The sequence below is a fragment of the Malaclemys terrapin genome, chromosome 1, assembly GCF_027887155.1.
Source record: "Malaclemys terrapin pileata isolate rMalTer1 chromosome 1, rMalTer1.hap1, whole genome shotgun sequence".
In the NCBI taxonomy this organism is placed as follows: Eukaryota; Metazoa; Chordata; order Testudines; family Emydidae; genus Malaclemys; species Malaclemys terrapin.
The window spans coordinates 85,630,112-85,651,758 of NC_071505.1; the positions used below are offsets into that span (position 1 = coordinate 85,630,112).

The 21,647-nt window shown below is 44.1% G+C and overlaps 1 protein-coding gene across 2 annotated transcripts in view; it reads right to left on the bottom strand.

The window, feature by feature from the left end:
* Positions 1–21,647, bottom strand: part of ANKS1B (ankyrin repeat and sterile alpha motif domain containing 1B) — a 758,955-nt gene that overhangs the window by 647,567 nt on the left and 89,741 nt on the right. For both annotated transcript variants that reach the window (XM_054028751.1, XM_054028742.1), the window contains exon 2: positions 4,194–4,274. In XM_054028751.1, coding sequence (XP_053884726.1) covers positions 4,194–4,274 — 81 coding nt within the window. The remainder of the gene's footprint in view (positions 1–4,193; positions 4,275–21,647) is intronic.

Consider the following 21,647-nt stretch of genomic DNA (forward strand, 5'->3'; position numbering starts at 1 on the left):
TGGTTAATGTGGAAATATGTAGTGACCTTAGGTAACAAGCAAGGATGTTTTCTTTATAATAGGTGGTGTAGAAGGTCAGTCATTAAAGCTCCTAATTCTCCAATTCTCCTACCAGATATAATAGCCACTATGAATGCAATTTTCTTAGAGAGGTGTAGAAGGGATCCAATAGTTCAAAAGGAAGTCTCATCAGGGCACTGAGGAACAAGCTTAAATCCCATGCCAAGATCAGTTGTCTAAGATGCAGTAAAAGGTTTGATCATCCTTTAATAAATCAAGAAGTGGGGTGAGCAAAGATTGAGAGTCCTTTGACCATGGGATGGAAAGCTGTAATTACCTCTAAATGATCTCTAACAGAGTCTGGCCATGTCTACACTACCACTCATATCGATATAACTTACGTTGCTCAGAGGTGTGAAAAAGCCACCCCACTGAGCGACACAAGTTACAGCAACCTAAGCACTGTGCACATCATTGCTATGTCAGTGGGAGAGGATCTCCTGCCAACATAGCTTCTGCCTCTAGTGGAGAGCTCTCTCCTGTCGGCATAGAGTGTCTTCACCAGACACGCTAAAGCAGTGCACCTACACCAATGTAGTGCTTCTAATGTAGACTTGCCCTATGGGTGACGACCCAAGCCACCTCTTGAACAAAATTTCTAACACTTCCTACTGAGGCAGTGGCAAAGAGGTCTAATTCTAGAAGACCCCAAATAAGGACAGGAGCACCCCCAGAATTTTTCACATGATATACACAATGCATGGTGCCTGTGGGGGTCCAGCCCAAATTTCTTCTCCAACCAAACTCCCACCTGGAGCAAGGAAACAAAATGGAGCTACCCACCGAGACCCATCCTTGGGCCTTTGGCAAAAACCCCTTGTGTCTGTCCCCTCCAGTGCTGCCTGACATTCTTCTCCCGGCCAGATACCACTTGTGGGTACTCACTACAGCTCCCCATACTTGTAACAAGTCTACAGGCTGTTACTGAATGAGTCCTGTCAGCTGAGCAGAACGCCAGTCTTTAGGAAGTCTTACACTTGTCCATGTGACGGGTGGAGACCCCTTGAGTTCCCACCAGACCACGATTTGGGTTGCTTCCCTTCTCTGGCACTCACAGAGTCCTTCCCTTGCTTGGAGTATACAACAGTATAGCCAGACAAAATAAAGGTCTTTCCCGCCTCCCCAAGGATGGGGGGGATCAAAGTAAAGAAAGGAAAAAGGGGGAGAAAAGTGTTCAGTTTCTTGGGCAGTTTCTCATTCACCTTTTGGAGCCCAGCTTGTTGGCAGGCTTTTTATTGTGCTGATCAGGGTTAGAGTCGATCCTTAGACACCCCTCTTCCTTTTAGTAGCTACAGATACCACTGAGGGAAAAAACTTCGGGCACCAATGCATGTGGCGAGCACACACACCTACAATGGAATGGACATGAGCAATCACTCAAAGAAGAACCAGCAGTCTCTGAGTCTTCCCTGAGTTGTCACCCCTTTCTGTGGCAGGTTTCCCTATTTTTAAGCCCAAGCAAGCCCTGACGGTGTGCCTGGTTAGTGCTGCCTGGACCCAGAAAAGCTCATTAGCTACCTTCTTTGAAGAGCTTGTTAGCTTCCTCCTCAATAGGGTGAAGACATGCCAGCTCACATATCCCACTCCTCAAGTTGTAAGGACAATCTCCAGGCAGGTCACCTCCATCTCCAATTTCCCGCAGAAAAAAAATTGATTCTAGTGTGGTCCTTTCCCACCTGATGTTGCACCCTGATGCTGTTGGACTGTAACATGAGACACCACCATATTATATGCGGGTTCAGATCTTTCATGGTATGGAGCCAGCATAGAGGAACATGATCAATGATCAAGGAGAAGGGACTGCCCAGCAGGAAATACCTGAGGGAATCCATGGCCCACTTAATTGCTAATGCCTCCTTTTCTCTAAGTATAGGGTCGTTCCTCTGTCCCTCCACAAAACTCCAACCCTGGAAGTTGATTACCTCTTCCTTCCTTCCTTCCCTACAGGGTTTATGACCATGTTGCTTGTGATGTGCCCTGCTTAGGGTCTTCCAATTTCCCAAGGTTTACCAGGCTTTGGGGTTAATTCTGCAATGACCAATCTGGACCCATGTTCACTCGTGGGCATGTTCGTTAATAACTTGCCAAATAATGGCCAGTCCGAGCTTATGATTATAGGGTAGGCCAATTTCTCAGCCAGAGCTATGATTATAACCTTGGTATGTCCCCCCACGGTCAGTTGTAAACATTGGTCGGGGTAAGCATTCACATTGCCATGTATACACTATAGGTGAATCAAACTTTTAGGAGTGCCATCATCTCCTACTAAGGAGGCTTGGACCACTGACCATTGTCTGACTACAGGTGGAATCCAAGAGTCCTTGAACTCCCTTCCTCTAGACCATCAATGGCACCATCAACTTGGGGAGAACCCTTTTCAATAGGTGGGTTTCTGCAGTCCAGTCCTGGATGTATTCACATTCCATAAGATAGCATCTCTCTTGATGTACCCTGTCTGCCCACAGGATTATTAAGTTATGGGGCTGGCACTGACAGTATCTTCCCTAGCTTGGGGGGAACTCGGTCATGGAGTAGTGGCCAGTTGCTTGAGATAACTGGTTGTTTCACTGGTGGTCTCATGTCCAAGCCCAACCAACATTCCCCCTGGATTTCCCATGGCCTAGTGGTCAGTCTGACCATCTTGGAGGACTTCCCTGGGGGTGGACCCCTTAGAGTGCATGTTACTGACTTGATGTCGCCCTCCCAGGTCTCTCTCAGGTCCGACCTGTGTGATGTCAAGGCCCTGGGAAATTCTGCCACTAGCAATCCTTTGGCCTCTAGAAAACTCTCCATTAACTGCATTGGATCTGAGAAGGCCCTTGGCTGCTGCTGTAATACCCACTGCTGGTAACTTAGGCAATGCTTAAAACCTTGGGATCCAGGCATAACCCAAGGAAGGAAAATAATTTCCTTCAAAAGAAAAAGGAGAAACCCCTCAGGGAGTTGGAGGGGGCGACCTCAAACAAGGGCAGGCATGGGGCTTGAAATGAGATGAAAGTTATCTTGGAAAAAATCCCCTCAAACACTAACAAAAAAATAAAACTAAGGAGGTCAATATATAATTACTAAATTATAGGAAAAACTAGTTCTAAAAGCAGACTTGTAAAGAAGTGCATATTGCAAGTTGCTCCATGTGAAGCTGAAGCTATTGAGAAGGAACTGAGGGCAGTTCGTCTGACACTGCCCTATATATACTCGATATAGGGCATGAGGATAGCTATGGTACAGATGGAGACCAAATGGGCACTGCCTAAGTTCCCTCTAAGCTGTGTGGCCGAGGAGCTGCTTATTAAGCGCTGAGCAGGCACTCAGGGCTGTGATGGGGAGAGATGCCTCTCCCCAAGCCCCGGAACTGCTGTGACACCCTGGCCCCTGCTGCGTCCCTGACTCAGCACAGCCCCGAACCTGCCGTGGCTGGGGGACAGGCACCCCTCCCTTGGCCCCGATCCAGCTAGGCCTGGACCTGCCGTGGCTGGGGGAGAAGGACCTCTCCCCTGCCACCCACGTGCTGCTGCGGGGAGAGAGAGCTGCAGGGAGTCCACTCTCCCCACCATAGCCCCGGGGAGCCCCACTGCACTCCAAACCCCTCATTTCCAGTCCCACCCCAGCGCCCGCACCTCTAGCTGGAGCCCTCAACCCCTCCTCCGCACCCCAACCATCTGCCCCACTCCTGAGCCCCTCATCCCTGGCCCTATTCCAGAGCCCCCACCCCACATACCAACTCTCTGCCCTAGCCCTGAGCCCCTCATCCCTGGCCCCACCCCAGAGCCCACACCCCCAGCCAGAGCCCTCACCCCCTCGCACCCCAGCCTTCAGCCTCCTCCCACACTCTGAACCCCTTGGCCCCATCCCACCACATTAATTTTGTTATGTGCACCAATATGGAGGCAATGTGTCACACATCACTCCATATTGGTGCTCATAACAAAATTCATTCCGCACATGGGCGGGAAAAATTAGAAGGAACACTGGGCACTGCTACCAAAATTTTCTGATCAAAGTCACATGGGGTCCAGGAACAACTGAAGTGGAACCCATAGGGACAATACTCAAAGAAGAAGTCAGTGTTATGCTACAAGCTTTAAGTTTATCCAGAGAAATACGGTCATAAATATTGGGCACATGGCACTTACTTGTGTCCATTTAAAGCTGCGTGGTGTAAAGCAGTGTAACCCGAACTGTCTGTGCAGTTTATATTTGGGCCTCGCCAGATGCTGCAAATAAAACACAATTGTAAAGTTATTGTTCGTAATGGCAAACAAAAATGTTTGAAGATAGGTGTAATTATATGAATGTAAAGATTCCTGCAATGTAAGTGGCTAATTTATCAGGCACAAATTATCTAGAAATGCTTTGTATGTGGAAAGCGACATATTGATGACATATTTATTTATAAAAATCATTTTGCATATGTTCATTTTATAGCAATCTTGAACTTCGTGTAGGGCAATTCTTAAAGATTAATGACTATTCTGTAATTCCAATTAGATCTCTTCTTCCAGTAATAAGGTTCTGTTACTTGGAATTCTCTACTGAATATATTGAGATACACTGTGATTTCATATACACCAGTTTTTCACTAGTATAACTTTGTTGACTTCAGTTCAGTTACTCCTAATTTATACTAGTGTGAGATTAGTTGTTGCCAATAACCTCCTTTAAAGAGATACTGTCAATTTAAAAATCACACTCTGCCTGTTATATGTACTTCTTGTTTTGACAAATAACTCTTAAGATTATATAACCAAAAAATCAGTAAAAAATATTTTCTCTATTTATTCAGCATGCTAACTTTGTGCATTTGACAGTAATTTGTGTATCGTCAGCTTCATTATTTGTCCTTTACAGTCAGTTTCCCTGTTGATTACCTCTGTTATTCAAAAAATAACATGGGGGGGGACTTTTTTTAAAGTAGGAAAATATGATTGTAAAACTACAAAAATCAATGCAGTACCCAAAAGTACTTTCAATTCATTTTTAATTGATTAAATTTCAAACTATGTCCCTTTAAATTGTGGAAGCATTTAGTACTATATTACTTTATCCAATATAGACTTTTCAAAAATTAATGTTTTAACTTTCAGTACATGGAATTATGAGACTTAAGCAGCTGTCCTGGTTCATACCGACTATGAACATAATTTTCAGCCTTCATAGACAAACAATATTCTTGCTTTATTTCCTTAGGGAATTATGTGCTATGTTTTCAAAGAAAATGGTCTGAAGCAATTCAGTTAAAAAAACAAATTCCACGTTTGCTATGATCAAAGTCACCAGACATGGCTGTAGAAATGGCTAGATATGTCTAATATTTTTTTAAATACTCTTATATTAAGGTCTGTATTTATTGACTAGAGATTACTTACTTCCATATTTCAGTCTTTTTCCAGTATTTGTGCCTGAATGATTAGTTAGTTCCAAATAATAAATAATTGTATTTTTCCAAGAAGAATATTATAGCCATTCTGTATAAATGGCACCATACATTATGGACAGTTTGATTCTATGAAGTGCTAAATACTTCACCTCCCACTGAAATCAATAGGAATTGAGGACACACAGCCCCTTGCAGGTTCAGGCTTTAAATGTCTTGGAAGTTATTACGAAGCAAAATCTATTTCTTGGTGTCTTTCAAGAATTATAAAGCTGTATTTCAATTTTCCTATGTTCTAACATTATACATACAAAGCACTATGTCTATTCTTTTTTACCCAGAGATTCTCACTGTGTGTCCAATAATAGGAACTCCAGCCACTTTGAAAATGTTACTCAATATGTCATGAGAGCAACTTGCAGCTATAAGAGTCACTTTTATCTCTGGACCTGTCAATTAAAATAGTTAATTTCAGCTTCCTGAAGAAGGAAGAATTGAAAGGAATTTTGGCATATTAAAGATTTGACAAAAGAAACATTATTAGATGCTAATTCCTTTCTTCTAAAGATGACATATCCACTGATTTGTCACCGATGGCTGTACTTAGGCTTAGCCTCCAGACAAATCAAAGAACAAAAATTGTTTCCATTCAATAGGAAAAAAAGAGAGAGTATTTCTAATTCCAAAAATTGTTTTCATCTCAACCTATTTGACTCCTTATTTTTATGTGTCAATTCAATAAATAGTTGTTCAAGGGATACTAACTTTTCCTCTTTTTTGCTTTATTACTTTCCCTAAAGGTTATCTTTCACTGCTTATTACTTTGCTTTAGAGACAACTGATGAATGATGGAATAATTTAAAAACAAATTCTTGCCATTTAATTTCTCTTCTCTGAAATCAACATATTCATTAGGCCAAATATATCCTTAAAAAGGTGGGGGATGATTAGTAACTGTATTTTTACAGCTATGAATATAGTATTTAATATTTTACTGTTTTTAGTTTTTTTACGCAACACTGAAAGAACATATTCAAAATACAGCTAAATCTAGAATTATTATTAAGGCCTTTATTCTGAAAACACTTAAACATGTCCTATATTTAAGTACATATGTATTTTAAGTACTTGAAATCCATAACTATTGTACAAACTATGTACTTTAAATACAAAACTATTGAAGTCAATAGGACTATTCACATGCTTAAAGTAAAGCACATGCTTGTTTGTAGGATCAGGGCCTATGTTGTTAAGGCCAGACTGTGTACCAAGGGCCATAGTTAAAGTTTTCAAAAGTACAGTTGACCAGAGGACAATAATTCCATTTTGCAATGATTTTGAGGTTACATATTTTGTTTTTGTCCTGGAATGGAATTGAAACAAAACCTTTCCAACATTTTTGTGAAATGAAATTGTATCAAAAAGTCTGGTTTGGGATTGAAAAGGTCAGGTTTTCAAGTCAGGTTTCAGACCTCTTGCTCTCTCTTTCTCTCTTTCTCTCTCTCCAAGTGCCTTCAGAGCTGGGAGACCAGAGAACAGCAGCTGCTTGCTGGGCGCCGAACTCTGAAGGCAGCTCTGCCGCCAGCAGCAGCAGAGAAGTAAGGGTGGCGTGGTATGGTATTGCTACACTTACTTCTGCGCTGCTGCTGGTGGCACTGCCTTCAGAGTTGGGTGCCCAGACAGCCACCACCACTCCCTACTCTGCCTTCAGAGCTGGGTGGCTGTATAAGTACTTGTGTGGCAGGAGCGGGGTGGGGATGTAAACGACTACAGACACAAAGAAGGGGGACACGATCAAATAAGTTTGAGAACCACTATACTAGGTTATGTGGAGAGACCCTTTCTTTAAATACATTTTCAGCAGTAAATTATTCAGACACTTTAGATGTCGGAGATGCCAACCTTACTCTGAAACTTTTAGGGCTGTTTAAGAAAAAAATTAGAGAAGAATTAGGGAGGTGGCTTGGACCTCTCTCTCTCCCCCCACCTCCTCCCCTTCTTTCCCCCTGCAGAAACCAGGACCTCTCTGCCCCAGTCCCCTCCTCTCTCACTTCCCTTGCCCCTGGAGAAACCAGGATTTCTCCTCGCTCCTCTCCCCTCCCCTCCCTGTATGTTGCCAAGGGGGGGGAGGTCTGGGTCCCCTCCCTTATTGTGCCCCTGACCCCCACCCCCAAAAAGGGAGAAGGGGAGGATCGGCCCTGGGAAAGCCTCTCTCCTATGCCACCAAGGGACCTTAATTACTTTGGCCAGTCCTAGGCCTTGGCCACTTTCCTGCGATGATCCTAATCCTCTTCTCCCTCATCTCTCATGTTCCCACTCTTCTCCTCTGCCACTGTTTCCTCCTGCCCCTCTGGCTTCTCCTCTCCTGCAGACTGCACAGTGAGGGTCTGACAGGAAGCAAGCCATGGCAATTGTCAGTGTGGCTTGGGCTGCTGGTTTTACTAGCCACAAGATGCATGTTGTGCTCTAACTGCCCCCTGTGGACCTTGGGGGCATACTCGAGGTACCTAGAGCATGTTAACGTAGTCCAGCAGGGTCCACATAGGGCAGTTATTGAGCAACACCAGGGATTGTGGAAAATTAGGGAGGGCTGGCACCTCTGAAGTATATATTTTCTCTTCCTTCCCCTGGTCTATCAGGATCACTTCTGAGAAAAAAGGAAAATGGTTACAATCTGAACTAGTTCATTCCAAATGCTGTTATTTATTGATTGATTTATCTTTGGTCTTCTGAAAAGCAATATTGAAAATAATGCAGCAGTTAAAATAATCTGCAATAGATTCCTTCCCCTTTTGGTTAAAGGTTCTCTTAAAAACAGAATTATCTTTCTATAAGGAATTAGCTTGGATTCAAGCCTATTGGCCTTCATGTTTCCCATAGGATTTTCGACTAGTTGCAGAAGGCATGAAATATTTGGGAGAAACTCCTACTTCTCCTTCCTCATGGGTGGAAGGCTCTTCAAGGACAAGATGTTAATAATCCTTGGGGTCTTTGTCTTGACTAACATTCTAATGAGATGTTAAACTCCTCTACATCTACAGCAGTTTGCTGCTAACACAATCCGTGCACACCTTGAACTAAGAGAGGAACATCCTCTGACAAAGGGGAGGTTAAGACAGAGACTAGAATTGCTGTGCAGTAGCACTGATGTTTGGAAACCTTCCCTTGCTCAGATAGGCATGCTACAGTGGCTTTACAACTATGTCATATCTGGGCCACTTTTCTCCCTTAATACTGACCTACTGCTGCAGGCTTAAAGTCATTTATATTGTCCACTGGCATGATGGTGGCATGAGATATTAGACCTCTCTTCTGCATTGTTTTTGGGGCAACTCTCAGCACAACCAATAAGGTGGAAACCTAGGCTAAACTGCCATTACACACACAGGGAGGAACCTGGAAGGGGAAAAATTTAGCTTTACCTTTTCCTGCAGATTCCAGCTATTTGGATGTCTGCTGGTACAGGCATGCTGGTGGTATGGGCTAGATTGATTTGCTTTGCTGCTGAGAAAAGCCAGTGAAAGGAGTGGTTAAATGGCAGGCTGGGTTATGCTGCATTGACACACTCACAGATCCAAACTTTATGGAAATGGTGGGAATACAGAAGGTCCACTAGCACAGGTAGGCTAGTGTGATGGATAGACTACTTTTGCTACACTCCTGTACAAAGCCTATGGAAGATGTGATAACATGGTGGGTTGGGTTGAGCCATACTGTTGAAGGGAGCCAGAAAGAATGTAGTCTACTGGCGCAGGCCAGCTGTCGCTATTGGTCAGACCACTCTGCTATGTTGCTGAAGGAAGCCCAAGGGAAGTGTGGTGACATGACAGGCTGGCTTAGGCTGTACTGCACTGACACACATAGATACTGACGGAGCCAGAATTAGTGCAGATTCAGCACAAAGGATCTTCAGGTTGCCCTAAAAGGAAGATCAAAAGGCTCCAATTACTGAAAATCTAATTCACTTGAAGTTTCCAGCTGTCGGTGAGTGGAAATTCTCACACTCTAAAGCTCTCTGGTGTGTCCAGTAGTTAGTTTAAAGCTGCTCTCAGGGTTAGAGTAAACGGTGCAGGAGAGCAGTCCCGCAGAGGAATTCCTATTTCAAAGAAGGAAGGGGAGGAGCACAAATTGCCTTCCTTGTGAAATTAGCAAGTCTAACCCATGAATAGTGACAAAACCAGTGGATACCTATATATGAGAAGCATTTATAGCTTATGTCTTATGGAAGACAACTCTTTGTCTCTAAAGGGAATGTGAAACAAATCAAGTTACCATTCAGTCTCCAGGAAAGAATATTCCTTGACAGAAGAATGAGTCTTCAAGTGTGTTTGTATTTAATACCACTCAAACTTGCTATTCCAAATTTCTTCTGTGCATTTAGCAAACAGAAACTTTTCACAGGGTTTTATAAACATTAGTAAAGTCTGGAAAATCTTGCTGCTAACTAATTTAAGAGTGAGTTTTATGAAATTTATTGAGCCTGTCCTAATACTTTTTAAAATATAATGAAATTGTAGTTTTATTTTATGAAGCAAATTTCCTTTTTGAAGACTTTACTTTTTTCAAGGAAGTAAAGCTTTAATTGATGCTGAATAAAAATGGTGTAATTGAATTGAAACAATGAATTTCTCCTATTAACTATTTCCTGAAGAGAAGCAAAAAGGAACTTAATTGTGTTTCTTGTGCTGCTTCAGCTGCATTGGCAGAAATATGAAGACTTTTGATGGCATTTACTCTGAGTGTAAACAGAATTGACCTTTTCAAGCAGATGTAAAATATTAACCAAAAAAGCATTTTTAAGGCTGAATAAATTAAATTAAAATAAGCAACACCAACAAAACCCAACAACCCAGCATTTCTAGAATGTTAAAATTGCAAGAAAAGCATTTGAGATAGGAAATTCCAAAAGTTAAAGCTGATTTAACCATTTTAACTGAGCCATATCACAAATCCTGTATATATTAATACACCAGAAAATCTTCATTGTGAAGTAAGTGTCGCTACACATGCAACATACCTAACACAAAAGCAAGGAAATTAACACTATACTATATACTCCTCCACACCCAGGCCTGCACCTTGCCATACTCCTGAGGGCATTCTGTGCCAAAAAATTATAAATTCTGCACCAAAAAATTAAAAATTCTGTGCACAGTATTTTAAAATTCTGCAAAATTCTGCAAATTTTATTTCTCAAATAAATGTGGAGGCTCTATCATGGCATTGGAGAGCACAGACACTGGCTGTACAGAGATGGGAGATCACTGTGCAGCTTCCCACCCCCAGGACATGGACTCAGCGGTGAGGCTGCACACAACCCTGACACAGCGCAAGGACCGGTCCTGCCCCAGAAACACCCCATGGGAGGCGCTGCTCCTCCGTGCCAGGTGTGGGCATGCAAGCTCAGCAAGGCAGGATACAAGTGTGGAGGGGCTTTGTGTGGGGGGATCCAGGTGTGGGTTGAGAGGGTTCTGTATGGAGGATTCTGGGTGTGGGCAGCTCAGTGGGGGATCTGGATGCGGGGGGGATCTGGATGCACAAGGGCTTGTTGTGGAGTTCTGGGTGCAGTGGTAATGGGACTCTGCAGGGGGGTCCAAGTGAAGGTGGTTGGGGCTCAGCAGGTGGGGTATAGATGTGGAGGGATAGAGCTTGGCAGGGGGGTGTCGGCATGGGGAGCTCAGTGGAGGGCTCCAGATATTGGAAAGTAGGGCTCAGTGGGGTGGGGATCCAGGTGCAGCCAGTTGGGGCTCATTAGGGTAGGGATCTGGGTGCAGGTGGCTTGTTGGGGTGGTCCAGGTACAGGGGGAGTGAGGCTTGTCAGGAGGAGTTCTGGGTGTGGGGGGAGTGAGGCTCAGCAGGAGGGTCTGGTATGAGGGGATCTGGATGCATGGGGGTTGGGTGTATGGGGGAGCAGCTCTCTGTACAGTGATCCCTCCCCTTGCAGCTGAGGAGCAACTGATGCAGAAAGTGCAGGAGGGCAGTTTGCAGAGCTTCCTACAGCCAGGGGAGAAATCTGGGGGTGGTTCTGACACAGCCCTGGATACTGTGCAGCCAGGGGAAGAGAAAGTCCTGTCCTCCCCAGCCCAGATGGGAATAGCAGATGAGCCCAGTGCAGGCTAGGCAGCACCAGTCGGGTCTTCCCCAGTCCCGCACCCTGCCCCCCAGTGATTTACATCTCTGCCGGCTGTCCTGGGCACCCAAAACATACTGCTGGGGAGGGCTGTATGACTTCCCTTTGCTTCCCCATCAGAAAGTCATTTTTCTGCAGGGAAGCAAAGAAATCTGCAGGGGACATAAATTCTGCGCATGCACAGTTGTGCAGAATTCTCCCAGGAGTAATTACCATTACCACAACCTACCATATAGTACAGACCATACATCACAGCATGAATCTGTCCCCCTCAACTTTCCCCTCTACAGAAACCCCTTAACTATACTAACTTCTCCCAACTCTAGTAGTTGTGGGTGCTTTGAGTAGTAGTTTGGTGTGTTGGGAGTGGGTAGTTTGGTGAACACAATGATGAAAGGCTGGCATTCCTAGGGGGACAGTTATGGTTGTGGTATATAGTACTGCAATTTTTAGCTACTATGTTTACAAAGGACAAAATTTCCCCCTTAAACTATGAGGTGCATTTGGAGGACTCGATGGCTGAGCAGAGAGTTCCTGTGAAGAACAAAATGACTAAATGTGGTTGAGAGGGAATTATTCTGTTTATATTCTTACATTGTATTGTCATTTTGACAAGGCCAAATGTAAAGTCAGACATCTAGAAACAAAGAATGCAGGACATACTTTCAGGATGGGAGACTATTTTGGGAAGCAGTATTTCTGAAAAAGACTTGTGGGTCATGGTGGATAATCAGGAGCTGAACATGAGCTCTCAGTGTGATGCCGTAGTCAAAAAGTCTAATGTGATCCTTGGATGTATAAACAGGGTTATATTGAGTAGAAGTACAGAGGTTATATTACCTCTATATTTGGCACCAGTACAACTGCTATTGGAAAACAGTGTCCATTTCTGGTGTCCACACTTCAAGAAGGATGTTGAAAAACTGATGAAGGTTCAGAGAAGTGTCTTGAGAATGATTAAAGGACTGGAAAACATGCCTTAATGATAAAGGCCCAAGGAGCTCAATCTATGTATCTTATCAAAGAGAAAGTTAAGCGATGACTTGATCACAATCTATACATTCCTACATAAGAACAGAAATTTGATAATAGAGGGCTCTTCAATTGGGAAGACAAGAACTAACTGTTGAAAGTTGAAGCTAGACAAATTTAGACTACATAAAATAAAGTAAAGTAAAATAAAGAAAAATTTTAACAGTGAGGGTGATTAAATATTGGCACAACTTACCAAACATTTTGGTAGATTCTTAATTACTATAATTTTAATTTATGATTGGATCTTTTTTTCTAACAGATATGCTCTAATTCAAATGGGAATTAATTCAGAGAAGCCTGTGCTTTCCAGCAGGCAGACTAGATTACCATAATGGTCTCTTCTGGTTTTATAATCTATGAACCTACACCAAAAAACAAAAACAAAACAGTGTACACTTCCCCCTAGTGTGCAGGGGATCACAACAACAATGAGATATGTCCTCTCTCATGTTAGCTGGACCCCCCAGCTAGCATTCAAGAGAGTTCTAGGTCCACATAAGGCCCTACGCTTGCACAGCTACACTTGCAGGGAAAGAGGTCGTATTAAAATGTGGACAGTAAATGAATTCTCAGAGATGAGTGATAAAAAAATGAAAGTGCCCACATCCTTCAATATCATAACAGTTTGCAAGTTGGCATTCTCAACTCTGGCACTAATCTAATCTTCACAATGTCCAAATATTTTAGAGACTGTCATTTGATAAGAGTAGAATGGAACTGGATTTCAAGCTGTGTCTTTCACCATGTTTCATTCTCATTTGACTGCTAAAGCTTTTACAGTTTCACTGAAAGATGTTTTGACAGCTTGAAAATCATGATCACAACCAGTCCTGTGGGTTTCACATGGGTATGTTGATGTTTGTAGCATTTTACTGACACATGACTTACACTCTTACTAACTCACTATTCTCACCAAGTTGCTCACTTCCTTTATGAGTTACAGCTGAATCAAATTCAGTGTACTTCCAACTATGAATACATTGTATAGGTGATATTGGAGATAAAAGCATGAAAGAAATTGGTTAGCCCACAGTGAATAGCAGTTTTTTCACTATTTTTATTTGTTATTTAGAGACAGTCACTTCATTCACCCTTGTGGAAAGGACCAAAACAAGGACCTATGTACCACTTTATTAATTATTATTTACAGTAAAGCCTATGAGCCCCCACTGAGTTAGGCACTGTACAAACAGAATTATAGATAGTCCATGCCCTCAAATATTTACAATCTAAATAGACTACACAAAAGGTAAGAGAAAAGGATATAAAGAGATAAGCAGAATTACAGAGTAAAGGATTGCAAAAATCATGTTAGTTCCATGTTGCTGGGGTTTTTTAGGGGAGGCAGGAAGCTTGATAGCAGGTTGTTTTATTTTATAATTCTTTTGGTTGGGGTTTTGTTAGGAGGGAATTAGGTAAACAGAAAGACAAAGGAAGGGAGAGGAAACCTAGAATACAGAGGTTGTAAGTGGACTAATGCAGAAGAGAAGAGGGAGGGAAGGAAGGAAAGAGGGGAGCATGGAGGGCGGGTGGAGTGAGGCTGAGGTGAAAAGACTGTGAGGTAGCTGGAGCAAACAGGCAATCAGCACAGGGAAAAGAATGTCCAGAGTAAATGCTGTAGAAAGCAGTCAAGTGACATCATCGGTAGCCAGTGGTCCCTGCTGAGATTGCTCACTAGATTGCTCTTGCCAGCTTAAGTTTCTCTGGTCCCTGGGTCTAGCTCCTCCATGGAATTACTTTCTTCTCTGACCCACATGGCTAGGACAAGGAAGGTGGCACTTCGGGTGTCAATGCCCCTGCACGTTACTGGGTCTGAGCTTATTATGTGGCAGGGATGGCTCTGGTTGTGCCTCATGTGTCCCTAACCCCTAATACTGTAGTTTCTGCTGAGGCTGCTCCTGGAGTCCCAATTAAGACCTTAAATGGAGGGATAAGGTGGTGCAGAGAGGCATGGAACTAGTGAATTTCAACCCTAGGCCTCATCCTGCTGCTACTGTCAAAAACCCCATCAGCTTCAATGGGAGAAGGTTAAGGCCCTTCATTTGTCCATTTTTTCACAGGGCAAAAGACATATAGATTTCTTTTATTGCTAAAATTATGACCCATATTTTCAAATGTGCATGTTCACTTTTGCATACACCTGATGTGCAGACCCAAGTTAGGATCAAATGAGTGCGTAGTTATGTGCCTGCAAAAAATTCTGATTTCCACATGCTCATTTGGTATTTGCAGTCACACAAGTTGGGCACACACAAAAATGTGCACACTTTTGAAGAGCACTTTTGAAAATATGGACCTTTCCGCATGTTATACACACCATTAAATTATTAAAATACAAAACCATAATTTTGTCTCACTGTGAAGACATGCTCACTAGCTCCCATCCCTCTTTTATTTGATACATAGATATCACATTGTCCACAATTAGGGTGACCACATTTCCCTATGCTGAATGCGGGACACTTGGTAAAATTACTCATATTCAAGCGAGTTCAATGGCAATCAATCAGAACTATGCAGTACAAATGTTCAAATTAACATCAAGTTGACTGAGCCCCCATTAAAAAGAAATACTGCATAGTTGGCTTCTTTTTATTTACCTTATCTTTATCAAGCATTCTTAAAACTACAATGCCCACCTGGGGAAGTGAGGAAACATATTGACAGAGCGAGATGGGTACTCAGAAGTCACCTTCTACAGGACAGGCCCAACAAGGAAAATAACAGAACACCACTGGCCATCATGTATGGCCCCCAGCGAAAACGTCTCCAGCGCATCATCAACGATCTACAATCTATCCTGGAAAACGATCCCCCACTCTCACAGACCTTGGGAGGCAGGCCAGTCCTTGCTTACAGTCAGCCCCCCAGCCTGAAGCAAACACTCACCAGCAACTACACACCACACCACAGAAACATTAACCCAGGAACCAATCCCTGTAACAAACCCCATTGCCTACTCTGTCCCCATCTCTATTCTAGCCACACCATCAGAGGATCCAAGCACATGAGCCACACCATCAGGGGCTCATTCACCTGCACATCCACTAATGTGATACATGCCATCATGTGCCAGCAATGCCCCTCAGCCATGTACATTGGCCAAACTGGACAGTCCCTCCGCAAAAGAATAAATGGACACAAATCAGACATACAAAACAGTAGGAGAACACTTCAATCTCCCTGGACATTCTATAACAGATTTAAAAGTAGCCATACTTCAACAAAAAAACTTCAAAAAGATACTTCAAAGAGAAACTGCAGAGCTACAATTCATTTGCAAATTTAACACCATTAATTTGGGCTTGAATAGGGACTGGGACTGGGAGTGGCTGGCTCACTACAAAAGCAATTTTCCCTTCCTTTGTATTGACACCTCATCCACCCTGATTGAATTGGCCCTGTCAACACTGGTTCTCCACTTGTAAGGTAACTCCCTTCTCTTCATGTGTCAGTATATTTATGCCTGCATCTGTAATTTTCACTCTATGCATCTGAAGAAGTGGGTTTTTTACCCACAAAAGCTTATGCCCAAATAAATACATTAGTCTTTAAGGTGCCACTGGCTCCTCATTGTTCTTCTTATCTTTAAGGCTTTAGGGTTCACACAGGGAGGGGTGACACACACACTCCTCTTCCCCACACACACATGGGGAGAGGTGACACACACACACTCCCATACACCTCTCTCATACGGCATTTAACCAACCAACTGACCCTCCGCTCCCTGCCCAGCACTCTCCGCCCTCCATGCCTGCCTGGGCCCCTGGGACAGACCCTTCTCTCCTGGTACCTGGTGCCACGTCTTCCCGAGGCAACACGTGGGGGACATGCAGAGTCACATTACTCCCCAGATTTCTCCCAGGATTCACACCAGAATGTGGCCAGAAACAGCCTTTTGGCACTGTGTGAAGGGAAGGGATGGAAACTGCTTCCAGTCACAGGGGAGAAGAAGTGGGGCAAGGGATGACCTGGCCCGTGTCTTTGCAGAGCTCACCTCTTTTCTCTCCCCATCCCCACCCATGGCTGGAAGCAGCTTGTTCCTTGTCAAAAGGCAGCTAACACCTCCAGGCTACTGCTGGCCACCAACATAAGCCAGCTGCCTCGTGTCACCCCTGGCTACAGTGTGGGCAGGAAGGGATTAATCTCTAAGAATGCATTGTGCACCAGGGCCCAGGGAACCTGACTGCAGGGGCTTCAGCAAACTATTCAGAGAGGTGGCTCAGTAGGGGAGGGTGCCTAGGGGACAGAGCTGCCCCACATTCCCTGGGGGCAGGACCCAGGGCGGAGGGGTGGAAGGTGAAGAGAGTGGTAAAATCTTGCCCCGGGGCTGCTGTGGAGCCTGCAGGTTCGGGGCGTGAACCGGCTGGAAATTGCTACCTCTCCCTCCTGCCACTCCAGAGCTTAGCTGAGGGGCGGAGAGGCTTTCCTGTGCCAGCGCTGTGCAGGGCTTTGGCGCATGCAGGTCTCAGCACCTCATGGCCAGCGCCCTGAGCTGGAGTTGTCTTGGGCTTTCCCAGGGTGCCTGCCCAGTGGCAGTAGGGGAAGGAAGGAGTCTGCTGGCCAGGCTGATGGTGAGTTGAGTGCTCTGACCAGGGGCTGGTTCTCCGCCAAGCGCTGGGAGCGGGACGAGCCCCACCAGTAGGGATATGGAGGACCAGAGGGGCTGGGGTTGTGAAGGGGCAAAGCAGGGAGAGGACAGTAAAAGCGGGAGCACATAAAGGGCTGATGGGTGGGCAACAGAGGCGACAGGTAACTGGCCGCTGCCTGGCACCTGCCTGCACGCACCAGCCACCACAGCTTGCAACGAACAGCCAGTGCCAGCCGGAAATGGGACGGGGAGTGGGGCACTGCTGGCTGAGAGCCAGCACGCAGCATTGACTACGCTGACAGACCAGCAGGGGGAGCGGCCAGCCCCATACGCTGCATCTTCACTCTGCCACCAGCCTTGCACACCCACTGGACTTGCACACCCACTGGACTGGGAGTCCAGGCCACTGGATTCCCCGCTGATGGGAGGGCAGCTAGGGAGCAGGGATCCAGCCAGCAGGACCCACCAGTACTGATGGGAGGAGATAGAAAATATGGGACAATTTGCTCATTTGTAAGAAAAAGTCAGGTCATCTGCAGGAGGGTTTAAATATGGGACTGTCCCTTTAAAAACAGGACATCTAGTCACCCTATCCACAATTATTTTAATATATCACTTTTTCAATTTCTAGTCTATTATATATGAGTCTTTTCAAAGTTTCTTTTATTAATTGTTACCAGATAAAGTGCTCAAAAAGTTTAAATGTCTTTTAAACTTTTTAGAGTTCCTCCTTCAGTGGCAGCTTTGAGAAATCCAATATTAAATAAAATTTATTATTCTTCACAAAGAATAGCTAGTTTCTTTCTTTTTCTCATAGCTCTCTATATAATTCGACTACTTCATTTAATTTTAGGGGTGTTTTTTGAAATTGCTTCCCAAGAAAGTAGGTTTAAAAGCTTTAATGAATGCCATTAGTGAATGAAATTGGACAAGCTACAATTTTCACATACAATATAGTCCAATAAACATGTTTTTATACACAATGCAGAGTATTCAAAAGTTGTGCATGCCAAGAGACCAAAAAAAAAGAAAAGCATAGTGCGATTCTTTGTGGGCAAGCTCAACCAGAAGTTTTGAACTGACAAAGGCAGAAAATATCCTTTTTATTTTAAATCTTCACTGAAATATTGTAAAGGGCTACTGCACACACAGATAGAGTGTTAAAAAGCCAAATAAATAAAAAATAACCATAACTGAAAACTGAGAAAACAGTCCAAAAGATAAATGTTAGAAGTTTTTCCTTATTTCAATATATACCATCATCAAACCAAAATATAGACTGACAAAGGGACTCTTTGAAATCGAGACACCACTCTAGTTCTTGTTGTGATATTGTTGTCACCTGTTGAAATCTAAATTAAGTTTTTTATTATTTCTTTATGGTTTTACATTTTTTAAAATTCTTTCTTACTTTCAGGTTATATGATTGATGCCTTTAAGCCAGGGGTGGGCAAACTTTTTGGCCTGAGGCCACATCAGGTTTCAGAAATTGTATGGAGGGCCGGTTAGGGGAGGCTGCCGCCCCCTATCCGACCCCCCCTGCTTCTCACCTCCTGATTCCCCCCCCCGAGACTCCTGCCCCATCCAACCCCCCCCATTCCCTGATGGCCCCCCTGAAACCCCTGCCCCAACCACCACCCCCTGCTCCCTGTCCCCTGACAGCCCCCAGAACCTCCGCCCCTGACTGCCCCCTGCCGCCCCATCCAACCCCTCCTCTCATTCCTGACTGCTCCCCTGGGACCCCTGCCCCATCCAACCATGCCTTCTCTCTGTCCCCTGACTGCCCCCCACCCGCCCCATCCAATTCCCCCTCCTTCCTGACTACCCCCCCGGGATCCCTGCCCCCATTCAACCTCTGTTCCCCGCCCTCTGACCACCCCGACCCCTATCCACACCCCCGCCCCCTGACCACCACTCCGAACTCCCCTGCCCTCTATCCAACCCCTCTGCTCCCTTACCGCGTTGCCTGGAACACTAGTGGCTGGCGGCACTACAGCCACGCTCCACGCAGCACAGAGCTCGCAGCCCCGCCACCCAGAGCAGTGCGCCGGTGGCACAGTGAGCTGAGGCTGCAGGGAAGGGGGAACAGTGGGGGAGGGGCCGGGGGCTAGTCTCCCGGGCCAGGAGCTCAGGGGCCAGGCAGGAGGGTCCCGTGGGCCGGATGTGGCCCGCAAGCCATAGATTGCCCACCTCTGCTTTAAGCACTACACTGAGTGTGGTACAGTGCAAAGTGGGCATGGTAGGAAGGTTTCCCATCCCACAAGAATTTTTGAGATTTTGATAAAATTTCATGCCTTGAATCAGGACAAAAAGACACAATCTCAAAAAAAATTGGGAATTGACAAACCAAATTTTTTTTTAGCTTGGGTCAATTGAAACATTTTGTTTTGATAGTTTTGACACATTTTCATATAGATTTCAACTTTTTCCCTCTTTTTAGACTTTTTTTAATCTACATTTCATAGAAATTCTAAATGATAAACTCCAAATTTTTGTTTTGAAAATGTTAAGGCAGGACATTTCAACAATTTCAAAACTTTTTTCCCAATATTTTTTCGAGTAGGAAGATTAGTTGAAATCAATCCTGTTTCATAAACCATTTTGGTTTCAATGATGCAGCATTTTGTGTAAAAAAAAAAAAAAAAAGTTGGTCAATAATTCCCAACCAGCTATCTTGTAAGTGCTGACTCTCCCTAGGGAAAGCTCAGAGAGCAGTTGTGCACTTAGCGAGGGACAGTACCTCAGAGTTAATACTTTGTCCCTGTTGATATTATGCTTTCTTCTTTATTTTCTTCTTTTTGGAACATTTTTCAGTGAAATCCTGCAGGCAGTAAGTAAAAGAAATAACTGGAACAAAGTATTGATTGTAATATCACAGCCTTTCTATTAGGAAATAGTGAGTCAGATGCCCCATTCAATCTATACTAGGAGAGGGAAAGCAAAGCTCGCTGATCTGGGCTTTAAAATCCACCTGGGAGATAATGTTGTTTGCAGTGATAATTTTTCTCAGAGGCAGGATGACTATATCCACATGTAGGAAAGCCAATAACCAAAGGTTGTGCTACCAGTGGTAAAAGAGACCACTTGAAAGTGGTCATCTCTCTGTGTTACAATCATGGGATTTCCCTAGAAGCCTAGGGACTAGAATAATTTCTATAACATACTCCACACTAGTACTAGGTTAGAATTTCCCTCCTTCACTGGGTAGAATGGGAGGGAAATTCAATGAGGTGAATCTAACAGATTCTCCAGCAATTTCTTGCCGCTCCCTGGCCTGGATTTTTCTAAGGGAGGTCATTATTGGTCCAATTAATATTAATTGTGTGTGTGGCACATGTTTAATCTGTTTTGATTTCTGTTTTCTAGCTGTATCAGTAACAATAATACCAAAAAAATGTGTCTGCAAATAAATTACTGGATTAAGGATATCATTCAAATCCAGGTCACAAAATAGTCTCCTGATCTACTACTTTCCTCCAATCTGGATTTCTTTACAATCCTTGGTCATATGTAGTTAAGGGTGGGACATCAGAGGACACCACTGTTATTTATGAGGGATGTCTGATTGATTGCTAGACAAATTCTGTTTAATATGATTCTAAGAATGCTAAATATCAAAGTATTTTAAAAAGTGAAAGACCATGTTCTAAGTGAACCTAATGCAGGGCTTATGTTTGAGGTGGAGTGTGTGCAGGAAGCCACCAATCCCCTCCTTGTGCAGCCTATGTAAAAGCCTGTCACAACTGAGAAGAACTTTGAGCTCTTGGATCCAGGGATCCAGGGATCCAGCTCTTGGATCTCTTGATGCACCTTGAATGGGTGAATGTCCTGCATGAATTTAATCATACGTGTATACTGCCCATGATGAAGCCATAAAGAGCTCAGCAAGAATATGTTTTGTAGATTGTTTTTTCTGTTTATAGAGATATGGTCAGGTAAGTTAAATCCTGTAGAGCTTACCTGGACAAAACTCCCATAGAAGACAATGGGAGTTTGCCTGAGTAAAGACAGAGTAAGGATTGCAGGATTGGTAGGGGCAAAACACTGTTCTGTTAGAACACTGATTTCAGAGTAACTCCTCGGTTAATTTATATTGGTGTCAGGGCTGGCTCCAGATTTCTGGCCGCCACCAGTGGCGAAGCCAAAAAAAAAAAAAAAAGATCAAGCCGCGATCGGCAGCACTTCAGCGGCAGCTCTACCACGCCGCTTCATACTTCAGCAGTAATTTGGTGGCAGGTCCTTCCCTCCAAGAGGGAGTGAGGGACCCACTGCCGAAGACCCGGACATGCCACCCCTCTCCATTGGCCGCCCCAAGCACCTGCTTCCTTTGCTGGTGCCTGGAGCCAGCCCTTATTGGTGTAAGAGAGAGTACAATTTAACCTAAGGTGTTAACTTAATAAAGTGCTTGATTTTGATAAGGTTCTGCAGCTCCCACTGTATATTTTGGTGAATATTTG